Source organism: Alosa sapidissima, chromosome 13, assembly GCF_018492685.1.
Source record: "Alosa sapidissima isolate fAloSap1 chromosome 13, fAloSap1.pri, whole genome shotgun sequence".
In the NCBI taxonomy this organism is placed as follows: Eukaryota; Metazoa; Chordata; class Actinopteri; order Clupeiformes; family Clupeidae; genus Alosa; species Alosa sapidissima.
In genome coordinates this window covers 29,306,461-29,331,164 of record NC_055969.1, presented here as the reverse complement: position 1 = coordinate 29,331,164, position 24,704 = coordinate 29,306,461, and the positions used below count along the sequence as shown (strand labels likewise).

General features: G+C 42.0%; 1 protein-coding gene across 2 annotated transcripts; it reads left to right on the top strand.

Moving 5' to 3' along the window:
- Positions 1–8,361: 8,361 nt before the first annotated feature.
- On the top strand, positions 8,362–18,487 carry ythdc1 (YTH domain containing 1). Of its 2 annotated transcripts, XM_042059890.1 has the most exons (17): positions 8,362–8,614; positions 9,555–9,656; positions 10,029–10,327; positions 10,481–10,880; positions 11,304–11,393; positions 12,240–12,293; positions 12,421–12,515; positions 12,605–12,713; positions 12,807–12,924; positions 13,018–13,102; positions 13,263–13,432; positions 15,870–15,949; positions 16,384–16,420; positions 16,535–16,574; positions 16,808–16,873; positions 17,005–17,163; positions 17,535–18,487. In XM_042059890.1, exons 1-17 carry the CDS (start codon positions 8,587–8,589, stop codon positions 17,754–17,756), a joined length of 2,154 nt encoding a protein of 717 aa, XP_041915824.1. In that variant the 5' UTR covers positions 8,362–8,586; the 3' UTR covers positions 17,757–18,487. The 2 variants fall into 2 exon arrangements, with proteins under 2 accessions (XP_041915824.1, XP_041915825.1); XM_042059891.1 differs by lacking the exon at positions 11,304–11,393 and having other exon boundaries at positions 8,364–8,614.
- Positions 18,488–24,704: the final 6,217 nt, after the last annotated feature.

The window sequence follows — 24,704 nt, the reverse complement described above, 5'->3', positions numbered from 1 at the left end:
TGGTGAGCGACTGTCTGAATGGGCGACAGTGGAAGACATACAGGTTCTGAGGGCAGAGAAGGTTCTGGATAAAAAGGGGGAGAGGGGCACAAGTGGCAGAACTTTTAGCTTGGACATTTGTATTAATCTCGTGCTTCTGGCAGTGACAACACTGACAGAGTTGAAGCATCAGTTAAATTCATACTTGGGGGCCAGTTTAGCAAAGTTGTAATCTTACCAACAGCAGTGAATTTATTAAATTGTTGATGCTATGACGCACTTAGCTCTAGGACACAGTGTTATACGCCACAACACTTTAGCTAATCTATGCTATGCAAACCAGTGTCAAGATGATAATATGGTATGATGACATACATACTAGACCATATTGTTTACAATCATTTTGGATACAGCAATGAAATAAAATAAAACACAACTTTTCATTTGTTTAAGAATATGTTCAGAATAAAGTTCTAACCAAGTTCTTTAAAACATTCCTTTAGGCTTGCTTTAAACAATGTGGAAAAATGTTATAATTTAGCTTTACTGTATGAAACAATTTGTGATATGAGACACACACAAAAAAAAGAGTATCCATGAAGATCATGTGAAATATATATATATATATATATATATATATATATATATATATATATATATATATATTTCATTACTAATTTGGTGACTGACCATAGCAGTATTGCAATTGATATCTTTTTAATAATGTTAGTTGACAGGAAGCACTACTGGGGTCTTGGGCCCAGATATGTATATCTCTGTGTTTTGTTTCAGGTGCAATCAGTGGTCAAAAGGGGGAGCTTTACAGACTCTACTTTTTTTTCTTTTGTCTATTGTTTCTTTTTCCCCTTGAACTGTTTGGTTATTGTTTTTAGTCCTGGTACTCTGTGGTATGTAAACTTTTCTTCACACCCTGTGAGAAATCAAGACAGTCAGGGCCACTTTTATACATGCAACCATGTTCTTTCATTTGATTCATTTCCTTTATTTGGTTCTATTCTATCCTTGTATCCTTGTATTGTTCTATTTGACAATTGTTGAAAGACATTTCAAGGATACAAGGAAGTTTATTGTCACATGCATATAGTTACTGGAAGTAAGAAATGCAGTGAAATTATGTCTGGTGTCAGCCTATTTGTGCATTTAGGGGGGGGGGGGGGTAAAAAGTGCAGTAGAAGAGGGGTTTAGTAGATTAAGTGGCAAGGGCTGCATAAGAAAGGTGGGGTAGGATTGGGATTGGGGTGGGGGGGGGGCTGTAAGTATGTCGGGGATGTGTGTTGGAGAAGCTTCCTGATGAAATAATGTGCTGTGTATGTAGGGGAGAGGGGGGGGGGGCAGTGTACTGCAAGTATGGTGAAGGGACTTACTATTGCAAGCAGAGTACTGTATGTATGATGTATGTGAGTGATGACAGTGAAGATGTGTGTGTGGGCGGGAGGGGAGTGGAGCAGTGACTGTGTGGGTAGGTGGGGGCAGTGTGCTATAAGTACGTAGAGGAGGTGTGTTGGAGAAGATCCTGAAGACAATGTGCTGTGTATGTAGGGAGGGGGGGGCCTGGGGATAAAAACTTCTCCTGAGTCTCTCAGTTCTGGCTTTGTGACTACATAGGCGTCTTCTTGATTTCAGCGGTAGGAATAATCCATTGTTAGGATGAGAAGAGTCCTTCAGAATCTTTTGGGCTCTTAGGAGTACTCTTCTGGAATAGATATCTTGTAGAGCAGGGAGTTGAGTTCTTATAGTACGTTCAGCTGAGCGCACTACTCTCTGCAGAGTACTACAATCTCTAACTGTGGAGTTCCCATACCAAGTGATGATGCTACCGGTTAGAACACTCTCAACCGCTGAAGTGTAGAAGACCTTCATGATGGATGTAGAAATTTTGAATTTCCTTAGCTGACGAAGGAAGTAGAGTGGTTGTCTGGACTTCTTCAGAACATATTGAGTGTTAACAGTCCATGTTAAGTCTTATGTGGACACCAAGGTATTTAAAACTTGTGACTCTCTACAGGTTGCCCGCTGATCATTAGTGGGGTGTAACTGTAGTTCTGCTGCTGCCTTCTGTAATCCACTACCATTTCCTTAGTTTTATTGATATTCAGTGTCAAGCTGTTAGATTGACACCACTGTGCCACCTCATCAACCTGATCCAAGTAGAGCTGTTCATTGTTACTAATCAGGCCCAAGATCACTGTGTCATCTGCAAACTTGATGATGGAGGTATGACTACTGTTGGCTTTGCAGTCATGTGTGTAGATGTTGTACAGCAGTGGACTCAAAACACAGCCTTGGGGAGCACCAGTGCTGATGGTTAATGAGTCAGATGTCAGACCCCCCACTCTAACCACTTGTGAATGGTTGGTGAGGAAGTCAAATATCCAGTGACACAGGGTGGTGTTCAGTCCTAAGGCCTTCATCTTTGTGACCAAGGTGAGAGGTACTGTCGTGTTGAATGCTGAACTAAAGTCAATGAACAGCATCCTCACATAATTCCCATTCCCCTCCTCCAGGTGAGTTAAGGTGGTGTGCATGAGGTTTGAGATGGCATCCTCTGTAGACCTGTTGGCTCTGTAAGCAAATTGGAGGGGGTCGAAGGAGGCAGGGAGGGATGAGCAGATAATGTTTTTCACAAGCTTCTCAAAACACTTCATCACTGTAGACGTCAGGGCTACTGGGCGGTAGTCATTCAGACATGATGGACTTTTGTTTTTCGGTACTGGAACAGTGTTTTGGTTTTATATTCAGTTTGCCTAAGTAATATACACATGGTAAAGAGACACAATTACTGCATTACTTTCAGTTAATCAGTAGGCTCATTCTGATTCAATCGAATTTGTGCTATTGTTTGGTGTCAAAGGCTTCAAGTCTTTTAAAAGGGGGACTTGAGAGTATTGGATTATTTTTATACATGTACACATCATTTATGTCCTGATGCCTCTAAATCGGTTGATAATCTGAAAAGGTGGTACACCAATGGGATTATCCCACCCTGATATAGAAATGATATAGACAAGTTTCTGGATAGTTTAGGGGAATGGACCAAATATATTCTTTTTGATTTACTGTGGTTGTTATTGTACACCAATCATGTGTAGCAATTTTCATGACTTATGAAGAATCAGTTAAATCATGTATCTAGTCTACCTGCTTATTTGGATCTGACTAACTTTAATGAAACAATTGTATAATCACTTATATTTTATATAGTGGCAATATTTGATGAAATGTTCCAGCCATAAAGGCTGAAAAAGGGGGACTGAGAGAAAGTGGAATAGAACATTTATGTCCAATATTCCAATATGTGGTTTAATGTTCTGCATTTCTCATCAGTGGCCACTTTGATACTAAAAGTATGATTCTATGTAATGACTGTATGAAATCTGTACTGTCCCTTTGTATATCTGTGTGTGACTGTATTTAGAGATAAGCGGTGAAAGTAATTGTGGTGAATAATTACTTAATATTAACTAAAACTGGTAAACTTCAGGAACACTCAGGAATCAGGTTTATTCTGTTACAAGCAGAGAGGGTAAAAAATGGTCTATGGTCTATGTTGGATCAACCTCTCCCTCTCTTCTTCAGTTCTCCATCTTGTTCTTCTAACAAACAATGCAAGTTGGTCACTTTTGTATGGGTTAAACAAGCCCACGTGGTTGGTTCTCCAGATGGCATCAGACACACCTACTCACACCTACTTCACACCTACCCATTCTTATCTGATCAGCATGAGGAGAGATATCCTATACATCAGAAATATCACATATAGAACATTCCAATCATTCATTAAATCATTACAATCCTTGTACTGAGATTACAATGATACCAAACATGAATACATTTACATTTCATGACATGGATACAGTATAGCAAGGTAACATCCTTTGTCTTGTGGATCTGATAGCCCTTGGAACCAGTACATTAGCATTTCATTGGGGGAGGGGAGGTGTCTTAGCCATGTGGCCCCTCTTGGCATTAAACTAACTAAAACTAGTCTTGAAACCCTAAAAGTATTACCATCAGCTAGAATATTATGACTTTGCAGTGTTTCACTGTTCTGCATGGCTGCGTCAGTAGCTATCTGCTCCGGATTGCCAGGTTGCCACTAATCAGAGTCTTATTCAGTGTAGTCCACGTGAGATGACCAACGCCATCTCTCGTCAGCCTGGAAGGATACTTAAACCCTAACTATTTCCTTGTCTAGTTAGAGCAGCTGATGGATCTTTAGGTGAAGTCATGCTGTCTCTCCCTTGATGCGAATCATTGTAAATAAACTCTGTTCCTGATTTTTCATACTATTGGTCTGACTGGGTCTCTTAAATCTATGGTATCAAAATTACCATCAACATGAAAAGTATGAGCATACAGCACTCAATACTTAGTTGGGGCTCATTTTGCCTGAATTAAAAATGTGGCATGCCATGGAGTCGATCAGTCTGTGGCACTGCCCATGGTTGCTCTGATAGTGGCCTTCAGCTCTTCTGCATTATTGGGTATGGCGTATCACATCTTCCTCTTCACAATACCCCATAGATTTTCTATGGGGTTAAGGTCAGGCGAGTTTGCTGGCCAATTAAGAACAGGGATACCATGGTCCTTAAAGCAGGTATGGTAGCTTTGGTATTGTGTGCAAGTGCCAAGTCCTGTTGGAAAATGAAATCTGCATCTCCATAAAGTTGGTCAGCAGCAGGAAGCATGAAGTGCTCTAAAACTTCCTGGTAGACGGCTGCGTTGACCTTGGACCTCAGAAAACACAATGGACCAACACCAGCAGATGACATGGCACCCCAAACCATCACTGACTGGAAACTTTACACTGGACTTCAAGCAACGTGGATTCTGTGCCTCTCCTCTCTTCCTCCAGACTCTGGGACCTTGATTTCCAAAGGAAATGCAAAATTTACTTTCATCAGAGAACATAACTTTAGTGTGTGCTTCACCTCACTGTGTGCAGTGTGTTTCACTAATTCACGGATTGGGATAAAGGTCAGGAAAGGTTACAAAAGAGTACTATCCATAGCCAGTCGTGACTTAGTAGCAGCAGAAGGCCATTACCATAGATCCTGCTACAGGGCGTACTCAATTCTAAAAAAAACAGTATCCACATAAGGTAAGGTAAGGTGCTCTGTGTGAGTGAATGTCATGGTGATGGTGCAAATGAGTAAGTCAAACAGTGCAAGAATAAAGTCTATTTTTCTATATATTTATATACTGTATAACTATATTAAGAGGTATAAGTGTGGCCACAGTTCGGCTGTGGCATGGAGGGAGGGGTTATGCATATGTGCTAATATAGCACGCAAACAGCTAGTGAGGCAGAAGACAGTGGTAAAAAGTGGCTCGTGGACAGACAGTTCAACATGGAGGGGGTGAAGAGGCAGACAGACTATGCGGAGAAGTCTATTTCTCCTCTTCCCTTAAGTGAAGCATTGAACAGTTCAATGGCCCTGGGGACAAATGATTTCCTCAGTCTGTCTGTTGTGCAAGGCAGTGAGCGAAGTCTCCAGCTGATCAGGCTCTTCTGCTTAACAATAGTGCTGTGGAGTGGATGACACTCATTGTCCAAGATGTTGATCAGTTTGTTCAGGGTCCTTTTGTCAGATATTGAAGTGATGCACTCCAGTTCAGCTCCCACTACATAGCCAGCTTTCCTTACCAGCCTGTCAAGTCGCCCCGCATCCTTCTTCTTTGTGCTTCCTCCCCAACATACCACTGCATAGAAGAGGACGCTGGCAACAACAGACTGGTAGAACATCCTGAGGAGCTTGCTGCACACATTGAAGGACCGCAGCCTCCTCAGGAAGTACAGCCTGCTCTGCCCTTTCTTGTAGAGTGCGTCAGTGTTGGCTGACCAGTCCAGTTTATTGTCCAGGTGGAGACCCAGATACTTGTAGGTGCTTACCACCTCCACATTAACCCCATCAATGGAGACTGGTAGCAGAGTGGGCTTAGACCTGCAGAAATCCACCACCATCTCCTTGGTCTTTGAAGTGTTCAGTTGAAGATGATTGAGTTTGCACAATTGCACAAAGTCCTCCACCAGGTTCCTGTACTCCTCCTCCTGCCCGTTCCTGATACACCCCACAATTTCAGTATTGTCGGAAAACTTCTGCATGTGGCATGACTCGGTGTTGTAGCAGAAGTCAGATGTGTGGGTGAACAGGACTGGAGAGAGCACAGCAGTTCCCTGTGGCGCTCCGGTGCTACTGATCACAGTGTCAGAGAGACAGTTCTTCAGTCTGACGAACTGTGGTCGCTCGGTCAGGTAATCTGTAATCCAGGTTACCAGGTGAGCATCCACACCCATCTGCAAGAGCTTGTCTCCCAGTCTGAGGGGTTGGATGGTGCTCCTCCAGTTCTGTTTGCCACTGTCCGGCTCACCTGCCCTTCCCTGCATGAGCTCTCTTCCTCTCTTCCCTCACAGTGACTACTGCAGTGGTAAGTGTGTCTCTACCCTCTTGCCTCGTTGTTGTCCCCAGTCTGTCTATCTCCAACCTCCTCTTCCTGGCCAAGGTACTGGAAAGAGTGGTGGCCTCACAACTAAACACCTTTCTTAACCACCACGACCTGTATGAGCCCTTTCAATCTGGCTTCCGCTCATGTCACAGTACAGAGACTGCCCTTCTACGCATAGTTAACGACCTCCTCTTGTCTTCTGACTCTGGTTCACTTAACATTCTCATTCTCCTTGACCTTAGTGCTGCTTTCGATACCATCAACCACAATGTTCTAATCTCCCGTCTGTCTGCTATTGGTGTTTCTGGAACAGCCCTCAATTGGTTTCAGTCATACCTCACCAACAGAAAGCAGTTTGTAACACTTGGTCCACATCAGTCCCCCAAGTCCCCTGTCACTCGTGGTTTCCCCCAGGGTTCTGTACTTGGGCCCCTCCTATTTCTCATATAAATCCTCCCTCTTGGCCAGATTATTCGCAGCCACGGTCTTAACTTCCACTGCTATGCAGATGACATCCAACTCTATCTTACCACTCCCTCTCCCTCTGACCCCCCACCACGCTCCCTCACTGAATGCCTCTCTGACTTAAAATTATGGATGCAAAACAATTTTCTCAAGCTCAACACAGACAAAACCGAAATTCTGCTGATTGGCCCTAAAAGCATCCTCACCAGATGAGCCATTTTTGCAGCCAAGACATTATGGTCTCTATCAAAGCCAAACATGCCTATTCAGCCATTTAATCCATATATTTTCTAAAAGCCCATACTCTCTAGATGTCACAAAACATGAGTTTTGACTTGATCCACCCTTTTCCATCCTTTTGCATGTATGTATTAATGTATTATATAGGCAAAAATGTGTACATTTTATTTAATTTAGCCTGCATCATTAATGAAAAACTAAATCATCCATATAAATTTTATATTTTCTACAAGCCTATGTCATCTAGATATAATTATGTGATATAACATGGATTAAGACATGTCCCACCTTCCTCAAGACTGATCTGTACATAGGCTTGTATTGTATAATTTACTGTGTGCAGGTATAAAAGCTTAACCTGACCCTAGCCAGATGAATGTCGTTCCGCTTAGCTCCGCCTAGCTTCACTCACATCCATCTGGGACCTCTTCCATTGAGAGTGATTTCTCCAACCCACTTTATGGTTTAGCCAATCAGGACGCAGGGCGGGAGTTTCATAGATGTGACATAGCGTAGAAGCGACTGTGAGTCTGTTATTAGCGTCACGGGTTGGCTTCGATGTGAGTGGTTGAAGTAGCACGTCAATAGATGACGGACAAGTGGCTTATTCAATCATATGCAAGCATTTTTTGATTAGGCCTAGCCTTCTGAAGCAACACTTCAATGGATCGGTTCCAGATGGATGAGTGGAGCTAGGTGGAGCGAAATTCATCTGGCTATTGCCAGGTTAATAAAAGCTAGGAAAAATACAACTAAGCTACCACTTTAGAGAGGGTAATCATACCAAATAATGTCCCTTAGGCATGGAGGATTACAAAAATCATTGGTAGATTTTGCCACCTCAGGTGATACCGATATGGGATTTTTTTAGGTCCTGGCCCATGGACTTAGCCTAGAAATCAAGACGCACCCTAGCGGTAGCAAATTACATTTTAATGTGGTCTGGCTCGTCAGGCTACCATGGACTACCACCACTATCCCACTCCTCCAGGGGGAAATCTCCAAGCTAAGCTCAAAACTTGAGAATCCTGAATTTATTTCAGGCTATATATAGACTGCTTCACTTCACTTAACTTTGTGTGGAGTAATAGGCTATGAAACCCATAGACATAATAGAGATGTCTATGATGAAATCTGTAAACAACAGCATGCGAAGATCAAGAAAATGTGTCAATGTTCTACGTCATTCAGGTCAAAGCCAATAGAATTCCAGTATTCCTGCACGTTGTGTGGCCTGTATGTCTGCAGGTTACACACGCAGGCTGGTGGTGGCTGCGCAACTTCTTAAGCCACCAAAGACATTGTTATTCCGTTTATCAAATGTAGTGTTCAAGACGAAACGACTTAGTATTTTCATTTTCCCTTTATTGTTTTGAACAAAACCGAGGAAAAGGGGGGTTCTGAAAAAGTATCCGAAGAAGAGAACGGCGAAAAATGGCGGTCGACAGACGAGACGAAAAAGGTATCTAGATCTCGATGCTAGTGACGTTAGACATTTGCCTGTTACGGTTATGAGGCAATCTGTCGTTTTCTGATTTAAATAAGGTCTTATGATAAAGATGGCAAGATACGCACAGTGATGGTGTATATATAGTTGATTAATTGAGGGCAATTTGCGAGTCACAACAACGTTGTTGCTAGCTGTTAGCACACAAATTAGCTAGGTCTCTGACTAAGGGAATGGCATGCTAACGTTACCTAGCTAGTTCGGTACGGGTGCTAGTTCTAGCTATCCGACAGATTATGATGTCTTGTGGAGATAAATTAACGGATTTACTACCTTATATAAGTGACACAGGACCGTCAGAGTTATTAAGACTGCAGTGAGTTGTCCAGTTAGATAAAGAGTGTGGCCATTTATCATAAATGCCTCATCAACTGGTTTTATTTTCAGATACGCAATGTAACTATCTTAGTTTTGAATGAGGCCAGCTAAATAGCTTGCTGGATTCTTTTGCCTCCTTTGTTGGTTGCAGTCGCACGTTAGCCGTTCTTCGTTAACTTTAGCGTACCATTACCGGCTAACGTCAACTAACGTTACTTCTATTTATAACGTTACTTCCTCCAATAATGTTATGCAGTTATCAGTTGACAACAATTCGTCAAATAACGTTAAATGATCCAAATATAGGCTAGCTATCCATAGCTAGTTAGCGGTAGGTAACGTTACAACAATACTTTAAAATGGCATAACGTTAACTCTACGCTAACGTTATTAGCTGACCAGCTAGCATGTGTAAACAAAGGCTCGCCGACGACCAGACTAGACCTAAAGGTCTTTGTTGGCTCACTGTATGATATGGGGTTGTACATTCATCGGAATGTCTGCATATTCCCTTAGACGCTGTGCAGTTGTAGATAATCTTTTGAACGTAACACGTATTTTCCTCATCGATATTTAGATGGAGAACTTAATGTTCTGGAGGATATTCTTACTGAAGCGCCTGACCAAGACGACGAACTCTACAATCCAGAGAGTGAACATGACATCTGCGACAAAAAAGGTACGTCCGTACGTATTCCGTCGTTGATTTAAAACGACTTGTAATCTTGCACTATATAATCTCAACGATGAATGGACGTTCAGCAACGTCATTAAAGGTTGGATGCAGTGCAATTTGCTCAGCGGAGCAATGATTTATTTTTCATTTGATTAGCTCTAATCCTATATTTTTTTCATACTTGATTTTTCTGACATGCTTTCTCCTCCCAATTTTGTCCTGGAATATATTTCCTTGTGGTAGATTTTTGTTTTCTTTATATATATATATATATATATATTATATATCAATATAATATATATATATGTGTGTGTATGTATGTATGTATGTATGTATAAATAAATATAATAACTGATGATTATTTGTCCACTCAAGGATCCAAAAGGAAGAATACCAGAGGAGATGGACAGGAATCTAAGCGTTTGAGGTCCTCAGGACACTCAACTAGGCAGCTCATGAAAAGGGGAGGTCCGCCTAGTGGGGCCAATGGGAAGAAACTAACAAACCCTAGGGGCCGACACCTCCCTGAGGAGTTCTACGATGACCGGAAGAACCACGGAGCGAGGGGCAGCACCTCCAGGGGAGACCCCCTAAAAGGACACAGTGACAAACCGCTCACCCGCAGCAGAGATGCACAGAGGAGGATAAAGCCCCTTATGCCCGAGTTGTCCGAGGTAAGGGTCGAGGACGAATACAGGCATCCAGTCTTGCACTGAGATGTGTTAGCATTTATGGTCCTGGAGAATGCCTTGAGCAACAGCGTAAAGCATGTACTAGATATGTTAAGCTGGTAGTGTGGACACTAAGCATGCTTGTTTTGCATTTAGAAATTACGGCGTACGAGTGAGGAGAGCACAGGACAGGCTAGCCGGTCCTCCAAGGACGACGCCCAGTCAGAGGAGTACGCCTCCGACCAGGAGACGGGCAGCTCAGCCGTGTCCTCCGAGGGCCAGCGCTCAGACCTGGAAGAGGAGGTGGAGGAGGAAGAGGAGGTGATGGAAGATGAGGAGGAAGAAGATGGAGAGAAGGATGGCGAGGAAGAAGAGGATGAGGAAGAGGAGGTTGATGAGGAGGAAGGGTACGAGATCGAGGAGGATGGCGATCAACGGGAGGAGGCGGAGCAAAACGACTACGACACACGTAGCGAGGCTAGCGACTCCCGGTCTGAGTCGGTCTCCTTCTCAGATGGCGAGTCCGTACGCTCCGGATCAGGCTCTGAAGCCTCAGGTAAAACAAAAAAAGGGAGGAGGGGAAAAAAACAAAAAAAAACAAGCTGAGTTAGTGGTACAAGACGGAGGGAAAAGCTTAAGTGTCCAATACAATTTGACACATTGTTTACAAATTTCAATGGTTATACATAGTTTGATGGTCTCTAGCAAGTTAATGCCTTTTCTTAAAAAATGTGTTCTTTCCATATGTAAGTATGCTTATAACCTGTCCAATACAGTGGTATGGTCGTCATCAATCTTAAGCAGGTCGTTGAAGGATTATTCATGGCCTAAATCATAACTGGTTGAGTTCCAGGCTACAGAGGTAGAGGCAGTTGTAGGTCTCTCAGGTGTAGTGGAAGAGTGTACTCAAGCAGTCTTTTGTACACAATTTAAGATCTTAATCTAATGTAAGGGACATGTTTTCCCATTCACTGTTCAGATGAGGAAAGAAAGCAGAAGAAGCACGCTAGAGGGATATCTCCAATCGTTTTTGATAGAAGTGGAAGCTCAGCTTCAGAATCATATGCAGGTATTAAAAATACTCCCCCCGCCCCCCCCCTCTACAGTCTGAATCTGTACGCCATTTTTATCTGAGATTAGGTGATGGTCATTAATTTAATCAATTATCAACTGCTATTAGATGCCGTAAACTAACCTGCTTTTGCCCTCTCTGATGTTTCTCTGGAGGAAAATCTATAATCTCAACCAGTGGATAATTGTGGCCTCAATAAGAGCCTTCAACTTATTCAGTGTCCACTGTAAATAGATGCACAGCTACAGAGAAAGTGTGACCTTATCAATATACTCAGCGGCCCATGATGAGCAGCAGTCGCTGAGGGAATAAATCAGAAAGTCGTGGTTTTGTCAAGGTCATAAGCGCGCATCAGTGGCAAAGCAGGTCAGGTCACTTTGCTGATTCCCCCGCCCAGGCAGCATGTGAGACCTGCGGTCGGCAGCCACACAGAGACCATCTCCAGAGGGCACCTGACTGCTGAACTGGACCTGAGCCACATCCGGGTCAGATCTGGCCCAGTGTCAGCTGCTGTCTGGCGTCTCTGTGCTGCTGATCAGCATTTCAGACTGACACTGACACTGTGGACCAGAGGGCAGGGGTAACCTCTCAGTGGCTCAACCACAAACACGGGAAAGGATGCATTCACATACTCTTGGGTCAAATACCATAGAATTCCGGTCTAGTCACCTTCTCAGTCAGTGATGTTCTGGAATTCTGATCGACTCTCATGCTAATTTTTGAGTTGCCACATTAATTAAAGTGTTGAGTGATTGTGCTTTATGAACCCCTTTTTTACTTTCTAGCCAGTTCATTTGTAATATTTGGCCAATGAAATTTTACTTCTTTATGTTTGATCTGTAGGTTCAGAGAAGAAGCGAGAAAAGCTTCCATCTTCTGTCCGAGCTGTTCGGAAAGGTAATCTGGCTGCAAGGTAGCCATTTATAAAGAGCAGAGATGTGTACAAGATCAAGCTGTGTTTTTGTTTTCCTGAAAGGATATCTGCACCTTTTCATGACTCCCCCTTTCTTTTGCATATTTTTAGATCAGACCAGCAAGCTTAAATACGTTATTCGAGAAGCCAGATTCTTCCTCATCAAAAGCAACAACCATGAGAATGTTTCTCTGGCCAAAGCGAAGGTTCGTCATGACGTGTTTTGTCCAGTTATACATTGAGGATTGTGAAACTACAGTTTTTGTGACTGATAGTTGTGTATTTTGACTGCTAGGGGGTGTGGTCCACGCTACCTGTCAACGAGAAAAAGCTGAATGCTGCCTTCCGAGCCGCAAGGAGTGTCATCCTCGTCTTCTCCGTTCGGGAGAGTGGGAAATTTCAAGGTACAGAATTCTTCCCACCTCACAAACTTCCAAGCACAGCACGTCCACAGCGTGGGCGGTTCTGCTAACACCTGTATGTGTCCTTGAATGCAGGTTTTGCCCGTCTCTGCTCTGAGTCGCATCACGGAGGTTCCCCCATTCACTGGGTGCTGCCAGCGGGCATGAACGCCAAGATGCTTGGCGGAGTCTTCAAGATCGACTGGATCTGCAGGTGCAGTGCTTGATGGCAAAGCATTCTCTCTGAAGCTGTAGTTTTGTTGTTGTTATTGCTATGTTATATACTGATCTGAGGGCTTTGTTGCAGGCGTGAGCTGCCATTCACCAAAACTGCCCACCTATCCAACCCATGGAACGAGCACAAGCCTGTTAAGATCGGACGTGATGGACAGGTGTGTAATTGCTATTCTGTGTATTATATGATTTATTGACATGTGACTTCATGACATTTGTAATGCTTTTTCTCAAATCTCTGAAGCTGTCCTTTTTTTTTTTTTTGGCATGTACACTGGCAGTTGTTTGAGCTTTTTATTCTTTCTTCTCCCTGTATAGGAGATTGAGCCAGACTGTGGAACCCAGCTGTGCATGCTGTTTCCTCCAGACGAGAGCATTGACTTGTATCAAGTTATTCGCAAATTGCGCCACAAGAGGAGGATGCACTCGGAGTCCCGCTCCCGGGGCCGACCGGCCCACCGCGAGCCCGCCCCGCGCGACCTGGGAAGGTTAGAAATGTTCTTTGGACCACTAGTGCTCTTGCGCGTCGCCGTGACGTGACGGGTGACGTGACGGCGGGCAGGAGCCGCTTGAGCTTCTCGCGTTCTTCATCTTCACTCTCCTCATCCTCACGCCGTCGGCGAAGAGGCGCAAAAAAAAAAAAAACCTCTGTCTCTCTCTCTCTCTCTCCCACCCCCGTGCACCTGACATCCTCAGAGGGGAGGGGCGAGCCGCACGGACCCACGGTCCCCCCTCGCCCTCAGGAGATGGTCATGGCGGAGGCGTGCGGCTCTGAGCTTTAAGTACTCTCAGCTGCCAGTGGTGGTGGTTCTGAAAAAAGTTTTTTGCAGATACCTGAATTGTGTTGTAGATACATGACATTGATAGCCATACAGTAATGCAGTAATTGTCAAACCTGTAAACAAAGCCAAGTCAGGACGAACTTTAAAATGTAAGTGTCTAGCTTAAGCTGAGTAATTCACCTTTCTAGATAAGTACTCTTTTTATTTTGCCTTAAATTTGTTCCCAAAGCACTTTTTCTTTCAGGAATGTCCATGGGGGATAAACCTAAGCATAGATGGGACTTTTTAAAGGAGCCATACTATTATAAGCAGAAGATGGCCTATTCCATTGAGGGGCAGGAAGCTTGATGTGTTATAAATGGAGAAAAATGCTTGCAAGAGGAGCATTTTGGCTGGACTTTTCTTAACCAAAAAAAAAAAAAATTTGCCATTAGATGCATTTGCAACTTAACACATTCACAGTATAGCAGCAGATAAAAGATAAAAAGCAAAAGAGTCAGGAGGAGAGAGCGTTCCTCTGCCATGCTGGAGAGCGCTAGGCAAGTTTGGAGAAGGGAGCCGGTAGAGGGAGCCATGCAGCGGTAGCTGTGTTCTTTGTACCACTTCCTGTTGTCTTCTGTTCCACTTCCTGTCATGCGGTGCCTATGGACTCAGCTGATGTCAGGGACTGGTCCCTGTAGAGCACCTCAATGTATGAACTCTGTTACATCACGGTGGTCAGAGGAAAAAGAGATGGGGTTTTTTTTCTGAAAGTTTCCTGGAGCAGCTGTGGGTGTGATAGAATGAAAAGAGAGGAAAAAAAGAGTCCATCTGACGGAGATCTCTTGAACTGAAAAAAAAAAAAAATCTGTTGGTCTTTTCAAACACCTTCTCTGTCCCACATTCAAGAAAAAAAAAGGGATAAGGATTTGGGTTGGTTGGCAGTTGATGTGCCCTTGTGGTCACCACCCCCCACCACACACAAAATGGCCCCCCTTTCAAAAAAAATGGACCGAGGATATCATGTCGTGAGATCCCTTTCCCTCTTATCCTGCACCCTTTCATTTAAGTGTCCCCCCCCTACCCCCTCCCCCGCCCCCCTTCCTGACCCAGCCTCATCCACCCTGGTAGGTAGCCAAAGGAGTGTGTTCCTGTTCTCCTGGTAAAGGACTGAGTTGAAGTCAGGTAGACCTGGTCACGTACAAGCCATTTTCTTCTGTGTCTCGGTTTGATGCCCCTCAAGGACTGCAAAAGCCATGAGCACATGGGGGAGGCTTTGGTGGGCAGATTACCTGTTTGTTTATTCCCGTGGAGCTCTTCATGTCTGGTTGATTGCCAAAACAAAAATGGACTGCACCATTTCCCCTTCTTCTGCCTTACCAGGCCATCCTTGTAAATGTGTTTGTGGCTGTAGACCACTTAAGAATAAGATGGACTGTATTATGAACATTTTCTATCATAAATATTTGCCAACGTTTACGGTCACAAAAAAAATCTACAAGAAAGCGGTATGTTAAAATTTTAACCAGCTTTTCTCATTTTCTGTAGATATTGTTTTTGTTCTCTAAGCTTTTTGGTTGGCTTTGTCGTGTTTGTCCTAGGGGCTAATAACCACTGCATAGATCTGAGATTTCCCCAGGTATTTAGGCCCAAGTGCCATGAAGTAAGGGTATGTGAGTGTCCTCAGCCTAGAAATAGTTGAGGATCAGTTTAGCATCTTGTAGAACCTTCCATTTGTCCCTTAGATATTCTTTAATTGCCTAACATTTGCACAATATCAATCTGAGCCCTTTGCCATGTGAACATGTTATTTCCCATCAATTGGAAGATAGATGTAGGGCCTACAATATCCACTTGCTTTTTGTATCCATCAAAAGCATATTCAACTGTAAATTGCTTGACCAAACGTAATGAAAAAGAGGTGAGGCTTGAGCGTATTCATTAAGCATATATTTGCCTGAAAGTACTTTTTGAAAGTGGTTGCCCCAAAGGAGCTATGCCAGAATCTAAGGCAAGATTTTAAAGTTTATTTGTCCTTTAATGACCATCTGTAAAAAGTTGTATGTGTATATTGAACAAGTGATCAGTAACCTGTGTGTGATGTGAAATGTAATCTGTATGTGAGTGGAGTTTTGTCTCTTAACTGTTCACCTGATTCGTGTAGGCGTCGTCCAGAGGAATATGACATGCACAACCGGAAACGGCCCAGGATTGACTATCCTCCAGAGTTCCCTCAGAGACCAGGTTATTATTTCAAGTCCATGCTTGAGAATACAGACCTCACTTTCAATAAAGAAGGGGTTTCGGCGATGGTGGCTGTCAGTGCCATTGGATCAATGTGATGTTACAACTGTATACTAAACGTGTGTTGTGGTTTCATGCAATATGGAAATGTACAAGGAGGTATCACAGAGAAAGTGATTGTTTTATATTATGTTGTATTTTTTTAATGATTACATTTTGTAAAACACTGAGTTAATATTATATGTCATGCATAGAAAGTGTGTAGAGTATTTGAGTTGAGTACTTCTGGTAACCTACTCTGTTGTCCATGGTTATGGTTCTCTGTTTTGGTTTGGTTGGTGTTTTCTGTTAACCCCTTCCCTTTTTTTTTTTTTTTCTCACATTTTTTTCACATTGGTAAATTGTGCAAACTGCTTCTCTTGTATATTATACAGGCTTCATGCAAGATCCACGCAATCCACCTGTGGACAGGTATAAGCCTTGGACTTCTTGTAATTGTTGCATTTACTGTGAATTTTTCTTTACTTAGCTATTTTATCTGAGCTGATGTTACTTTTTTGCATTTCCCCCCCTCCCCTTCTACAGACGTTTTTCTGGAGTCAGACGGGATGTGTTAATCAATGGGGTCAGTTACTTCCTTAAAGCTTTTTCTGATGTTTTCAGCGCTTCTCTGTCTAGCCAAAGTTCCTCAAAATGGTTATTTGGTTGAGTTAAAGATGAAGGTTTTTTTAACACTCTGGTTATATGCAGTGTCAGTCTGCAAAAGCAAACTCTGTCGCCCGTTGTCGTTTCCCACGGTTGTGTTGTACATAAACTGACAAGCCTCACACTCAAGTTTGTTCTCCCTCTTTTCTCCAGTCTTACAATGATTACATGAGGGAGTTCCACCACAGCATTGGGCCGCCTCCTCCATGGCAAGGAATGGTATGCACCACTGAAACGTCTCCATAATCTGGATATAGGCACAGCCATGTGGTTTTGCTTGCCTTTTCTAGCTGCCCCATACATCTTGGTAATTGTGTGAATTGTGTGCCACATTCATTGTTCTCTCACAGGCACCATACCCTGGCATGGAGCAGCCGCCACACCACCCGTACTACCAGCACCATGCACCTCCACCCCAGGCCCACCCATCCTACTCTGGGCACCATCCCATACCTCATGATGCCCGCTTCCGTGAGAAAAGGGTGGTGCGGTCCTCCTTCCCTAGCCTGGTAATGACTTCTCTTAGCGGCCTGAAAATATTATTAGTGTTATGGATGTGGATGGTCAGTAGAGTTATCATTTATTAGCTCGTCACAGTATGTTAAGTTTTTCTGTGGTCTGGTTGGTCTTGGGGTCACATCTTAAAGAATTGCTGCTTCATCAGGGTCTCACCTGATGAAGGATAAAGACCTGCTTAATAGCTTGTCATTATGCTCAGTAAAAGTGTTTTGATTATATCTATTTGTGTGTTTATTTATTGATTGGTTGATTTGATAATTGGTTGATTGATAATGAGGGCTCTGAAAATATACTTTCTAAATTACTTGACCACTTTTATGCTATATTGTTCATTTGAAATGTAACGGCCTTTCCTTTGCAGCATGACTACGATATGCGCGTGGATGACTTCTTAAGGCGTACCCAGGCAGGTGTGAGCAGCAGGCGGAGTCGCCCTCGTGAACGCGATCGGCAGCGGGAGCGAGAGAGGCCAAGGGACGCGCGTCGGGACCGGGAGAGGGAGCGTGGGCGGGACCGTGACCGAGAGAGGGAGCGCATGAGAGACCGGGAGAGGGAGAAGGAACGGGGGCGCTACCGCAGATGAAGAGGCCGAATCGACGGCAATTCCGTTTAAAACATGCTTTGTCCTCTTTTTTTTTTTCAGCACTAGGTATTCTTTGTTGTGTTGAAAGCCAAGTGAAATGCATAACTGTACTTTATTCCAATCAGAAATCATTTTAAATTTTTATTTTCAGTTTAGTGTTCATGTGAATCATGCATGCATTGTATAAAACCAGACCCTTATTATTTTGAATTTTACCCTTTTTTATTGATGAAAGGCTCATCGTGTTTTTGGCCTATGAGCTAGGAGATCAGCCTGTTTGTCCTGTACATTTTTTACTTGTGTATATGTACATATTATCTCCCCTGGACACATCAGCCTGTCCCTTGCCTTTGCTTTTCTGTATGGGTCGCGTATGAAGAAAGTTTGGTAACCCGCACTTGCCAGAGTGTCTTTGTTATCTGTAGTTGTACATGGTGTAAGCTGAAGACATAACTACTAAAAGGAGTATTGTACTGTACCAGTGGAGATGAAGGTGTTGTAGCAGTTACCTCTTTTTAGCTTTTTTCCCCCTTTATGTTGATTAGTGGAAACCCCCAAAGTTGGCATCATCAACCCACCTCTGTTCTAAGTTACCTGTCAGTACAGTTATTTTGTCTTGAAGAGAGTGTGGGCTGCAGTTGCGCTGTCAAGACTGTGGTGAATACAAGGTTGTATCTTTTACTGATGCTTTTTGTAAAAAAAAAAAAAACAAATAAAACAAAAGGCATTTACATTGCATTGTATTTCTTTCAATATTACCTAATCCTTGATCAAATTAGTAATAGGAGGTTGAGGGGAATGTTACATGGCTAGGGTAGTGAACACCAAATTCTCTCATGCAAATATGTCAGAACAAATGAAATGATCTCTCAGCTTGGTCTGATTCCCAGGCTGCATGGAGACCGGCCCAGAAAAACCAAACAGGCTTGTGTAGCTAGACATGGCTCCAATACCATCATAAAATTTGCTGACTTCACCAGCATTGTGGTCCTGATCACCAACATTTGGACGGCCTACAGAGAGGAGGTTTAGGCAGGCTTGCGCCAGACCAACCGTCTGAAGCGGGGTTCACATTGAACACGCAAAAGGCAGTGCTGCGCAATGAAACATTATTTTCAATGGCTTGGAAGAACTGGTCTGCCGCTGCACAGCACTTGCAGCATTTTGCCGCTTTTCCGCTCCTGCACGTGTAAATCATAGGTCTTTTGCGTTGACCCCGGCGGCAACCACAACAAAATTCTTTGGGACATTGAAATCCTTGGGGTCACGTTAAGCATCTGAGGAAAGCCAGAATGCCCACTACACTCAACAGGTTGTACAGGTGTCCATTTTCACAGGGTGTATTGCATCCTTGTATGGCTGCTGCACAGTACGGGACAAGAAGGTCTTCCAAAGGATAGCTAAGAGGGCACAAAGAATCATCAGTACCCATTTTCCTGTAATCCAGGACATTTACACCACACACTGGCTCAGCAAAAACAAGACGCATCATGAAAGTCTGCACTGTATACCTACCTTTTCTCCATTCTGCTTCCAGGCAAACAGCTCAGGGCTCTCCACACGATTTCTCTCGATGAAGAGTATTCAACACTCTCAAGACTGCTTGACACACTCAATACACTTGTTATGGCTATTTTCTGTTATATTTTTTATTGCAATGTGGTACTTTTCATGTTATTCATGCAAACTAATTCAAGAATTTAAGAAAGTGTTCATTGTTCATACACTGTACTGTTTGAATAGACAAAACTTATTGACCGGTAAGTTAAAAGGTCAAAGATTATTGTCAAATCTGAAATGTACAGAGGTGGAAAGTAACAACATACACAAATATTGTTTTGTGTGTATTTTGTATTTTTTAAGTACAGTGCAACCGGAAAGTATTCAGACCCTTTTAAGTTTTACATTTTGTTATATTTCAGACTCATCTTTTTTGTCACCAATCTACACACAATGCTCCAACACTCCACAAAAAAATCAGGTGTTTGGAGTGTTATGTAAATTTATAAAAAAATAAAAGTCTGAAATATTCCATTTACATAAGTATTCAGACCCTTATGACACTTGCAATTGATTTTTGTCTTTCTTTATGCTTCTCTCATCTTCTCAAAGGAACTCTGAATCTTACCTGTCTGACCAAAGCCCTTTGTTGTCAGTTTGGCTGAGCGGCCAGATCTAGGAAGATTGTTAGTTGTTCCAAACTTTTCCAGTTGAGAATAATGGAGGCTACCGTGCTCTTGGGCACTTTCAATGCTGCAGAATTGTTTTTGTGTCCTTCCCCAGATCTGTGTCTTCACACAACCCTGTCTCGCAGGTCAACGGACAATTATCTTGACCTTGTGGCTTGGTTTTCACTCTGACATACACCATCAACTGTGAGACCGTATATAAAGAGATGTCTACCTCTCCTAATAATGGCCAATGCATTTAGGCACAGGTGGACTTTAATCAAGTTGTAGAAGCATCTCAAAGACCATTGATAGAAGTAGGATGCACCAGAGCTCAATTGCAAGTGTCATAACAAGGGGTCTGAATACTTATGTAAATTGAATATTTCAGACTTTTATTTTTTATAAATTTACAAAACACACTTGATTTTTTGTGGAGTGTTGGAGTATTGTGTGTAGATTTATGAGAGAGAAAATGAACTGAATCCATTTTAAGATGAGCCTGAAACATAACAAAATGTGGAAAACTTGAAAGGGTCTGAATACCTTTTGGTTGCACTGTACTTTTTAAAATGGGTATTTAAAAATGTACTAATTTTGAGTGAAGTATTTTAGGCTACTTCACTACATCACAAATCCCATACGTTACTTGAGTTAAAAAAAAAAATTAAGACTAATGAAAACCGAAATGGAGAAAACACCTGGAACCACTACAGAGACAACAATCAGCATGTACATTTAGGAACAACGTGTATAGTATAAAGTATATATACTCTTTTGATCCCGTGAGGGAAATTTGGTCTCTGCATTTATCCCAATCCGTGAATTAGTGAAACACACTCAGCACACAGTGAACACACAGTGAGGTGAAGCACACACTAATCCCGACGCAGTGAGCTGCCTGCTACATCGGCGCTCGGGGAGCAGTGAGGGGTTAGGTGCCTTGCTCAAGGGCACTTCAGCCGAAACCCTAACCAGTGGGCCACAGCTGCCCCATGATTCATATCTCTAGCAAATATTGATTCAATGTTGATTTTCTCTTGACCAATATGTTTGTTTTGACTGAAAATGACACTGTCACATGGCTAAAGGTTGTAAGACAAGTTTTCATCTTTTTTTAACATTTTTATGAAAAATAGCATGTCCAAAATCATTCATACCCTTTTTAAATAATCAATGGAAACATCTTTATTTGCATTCACTGCTCTCAAAATGGTTCTTATTATACCTAAGCCTCTCCATGTCTCCACAATGATTCTAGGCCGCACCTTTTTAGCAACCCAATCTGGGTTTTGAGGCAGGAACTATTCTTTGCCATCACTCTGGCCTTGTGCTCACTTTTTTTGACGGATTGACGTCTGGACCCTGGCTGGGCACTCTAAAATGTTTATATTGTTCTTTGTTAACCATTTCTTGCCTTGTTTGGCTGTATGTTTTGGATCATTGTGTTAATGGTCCAATGCCGCCTATTGGGGCAGGTCTCTCGGCAGACTGCCTGATCTTTTCCTCCAAAAATCTTAAAATGTAGCCCCAATTGTTTTAGTGTTACCATTTACTTTGAGGTCACTAGGTCCTACTGGTTGAAAAACATAGCAAAAATAATAATTTTGTCACCCCCATACTTGAAATGGACATGACGTCATTGGGATTTAATGCTTCTTTTTTTATGCCAATCTCATGTCCCTGGGTAAAAAAAAAATCTGCGAAAGCTAAGTTCTTTGTCCAGGTGTGTCCTTATCAAGGTTAAGCTGAGTTGTGCATGTTTGGAGAAGAGTGATCCATGATCAGCATCTATGATGACCAAATGGTTCATTCCACCAAAACAGAGGAATAGGTAGAAATGTATTAGTTTTGGGTGTAAAGAAGATCTAGGTGGGTGGGGGGTCAGAGAGGCGGCAGCCATTGTGAACCAAAACGAGGCTACAGGGTAGGCCTACAAACCATAGGATTGTTGTGTTCTATGCATTCGTCAGTAGGTAGAAACTTTTACTGTCTATGGGTGGAACAGGTGGAACTAGCCAACTGGAATGTTGGGAACAAGGGTGAAGAAAATACCATAGACTGTTATGGAAAATACATTTCTAAAATGGGCGTGGCGGAATAAGGTGAATAGGCTAGGCTACTACAAAAGGCTACCTACAATTAACATAGTGTAGCAGGTGAGATGCTTGCCTTTTGGTTTTGATACTGCGTCCAGGCCAAGTCCGTAGAATGAAGATGATCAACTCTACTCAACTCTGCTCACTATTTTGCTTTTCCATAAGCAAGGCCTAGGCCTACCCGACTTTGGCTGAACCATTCCTTTTTTTTTTGTTTGCCTGTTCCTTTTTTTTTATTAGATCAATTGAAGTATACAAACAGTATACAAAGAGTATAATACAGTAAGCATTGTTGCAACTACGCCAGGGGGATGTACATTACACAATAATAATAATAAAATAAAATAATAAAATAAAATAAAATAATAATGACATCATAAAAAGACATTTTAAAAAGTGTTTGTGTTTTGACAGCCTTCTTATTATTATGCATTAGAGATGGCAGAAGAAAAAGGTCAGGGCCTCTGTATGTAAATAGATCTTTTAAAAGATTTGAAGAGCAGGCATTTTTACATGATCTACATGCCAGTGACCTTACTTCTTTAAATCTTATTCCAGATGCTGAACTTGCATTGGAATACTTCCAGATTATTTTTAACACCGTAGCAGATAAACATGCCCCTTTTAAGAGATTTAGGATAAAAAAAATAGATGTAACCCTTGGTTCAGTCATGATCTAGGTGAGATTATTTCTCAAAGAAACAAAGCTTGGGCATTGGCAAGATCCACTGGTAGTGATGGAGATTGGCAAACTTTCAAGACATCTTAGAAATACATGCACTTACTTTGTGAAAAGGGCTAAATCTACCTATTATTTGAACAATCTGTCTGACTGTGGTAGCAATCCAGCGAAATTCTGGAAGTCACTTAAAAGTGTTTCTTCAACCACTCTTCCTCAACAAATTATGTTGGATTCTAAAGTGGTAAATGAGAAAATGGAGATTTGTAATGCTTTTAATAATCACTTTATCAAATGTGGTACTCTATTTGATCAACTGAATAGTGTGGATATGGCACCAGAGACACAAGTCCATTTCAGTGTCACTAGTCCTGAAGAAGAGAGGTTTTTATTTTCAAATAGGCCTAATAACCCTTCCTTCTCATTTAATCCCGTAAACCAATCTGAGGTTCTCTATGGATTGTGTAATTCCAGCTCTCTGGGTGCAGATCAGTTAGACCCATGTCTCAAAGATTGCAGCCCCTGTCATTGCTGAACCTTTGACTCACATTTTAATTTAACATTCTGCTCTGGTTCAATTCCAGAAGTCTGGAAATCAGCCTATAGTGACCCCTTTACATAAAGGAGGAGACCCAAGTGATTTGAATAACTAGGCCAATCTCCAAGCTCCCTTATTTAGCTAAAATGTTAGAATCCTTTGTAAATGAACAGCTTTGTTCCTTTTTGTCATCATATTCTATATTAAGTCCTTATTATCTGGGTTCAGAGCTGGCCACAGCACAAGCAGCAACTGCTGTATAAATGATATAGCTACTGATGTTGACAGTAAGAAACATTGTGCAGCATTGTTTATTGACTTGTCAAAGGCTTTTGACACTGTCAATCACATGTTACTTCTTGAAAAACTAACCTCTTTTGGTCTAGATGAAGTTTCCTTTAAATGGTTTCAAAACTACCTCTCTAATAGAACACAGTGTGTAGATGTGACAGGATCAACCTCAGAGTCATCGAGACTAAATAATGGTGTTCCACAGGGCTCAATTTTGGGGCCACTGTTGTTTACATTGTATATCAATGACATCTGTGCTTCAATAGAAAAATGTAAAGTGCATTTCTATGCAGATGACATAATCCTTTATGCCTATGTACCATCTGTAGAGCAAGCAGTGTCATATCTTCAATGTGCATTTGATTGTGTGTAGAAATCCTTGAATGATCTTAAACTGGTTCTAAATGAAGCAAAAACAAAATGTATGATCTTTACTAGATCAAGAAAGTGTGACCTTGATGCCTATAACATCTGTTCTCTAAATGGGACACAAATTGAGCAAGTTTCTTAATACAAATATCTAGGCATTTGGCTACAAACTATCATTTAGAACATGTGGGGTAGACTGAGTACAGTTGAGACACTTTTTGCCCACACAAAATCAAACAAAAAGTAGATACTGAAAAGAAGTGATTTTCCACATAACATTCCACATGCCATTTCCTTAGCTTGTAAACTAAAATATTATCAATCAATAATACCCATAAGTAGTTTATATTTTCCACAATTAGCTCATAAACATAAGGTGCATTTTTTGTCTTGACTGTGTCTTAACTGTACCCTATAGAGTACAGTTGAGACACCTGGTACAGTTGAGACACCCATCTTTAATGATGTATAATTAACTAACCGATAGTTGGAAAGTTGAATAAATAAAAACATAGCAATTGCAAAGTGTTTGTAGTTAAAATTCATTCATTTCATTTAAATTAGCGTTGGTTAAAAGGAATACATCATGAACAAAATGTGACACGGGAACAGATATGGCGAACAGTAGCCTACAAATGGAATGTTCAAGTAGCCCAACACAATCCAATGTGTGTCTCAATTGTACCCCACTGACCACCTCACACATTTCTCTAGATTTTGCAACGACCTTACATGACAATGCCATAGAATATGCCAGTTTTTAGGACACAGGATAATGTTTGTAATGATACCAGTTATGTTTAA

Bases quoted from the DNA above. Each gene is read 5' to 3' on its own strand.
- ythdc1 (XM_042059890.1), top strand. From the start codon at position 8,587: ATGGCGGTCGACAGACGAGACGAAAAAG. The intron at 8,615-9,554 runs GTATCTAGATCT...ATCGATATTTAG, and splicing joins CGACAGACGAGACGAAAAAG to ATGGAGAACTTAATGTTCTG. The intron at 10,881-11,303 runs GTAAAACAAAAA...TTCACTGTTCAG, and splicing joins ATCAGGCTCTGAAGCCTCAG to ATGAGGAAAGAAAGCAGAAG.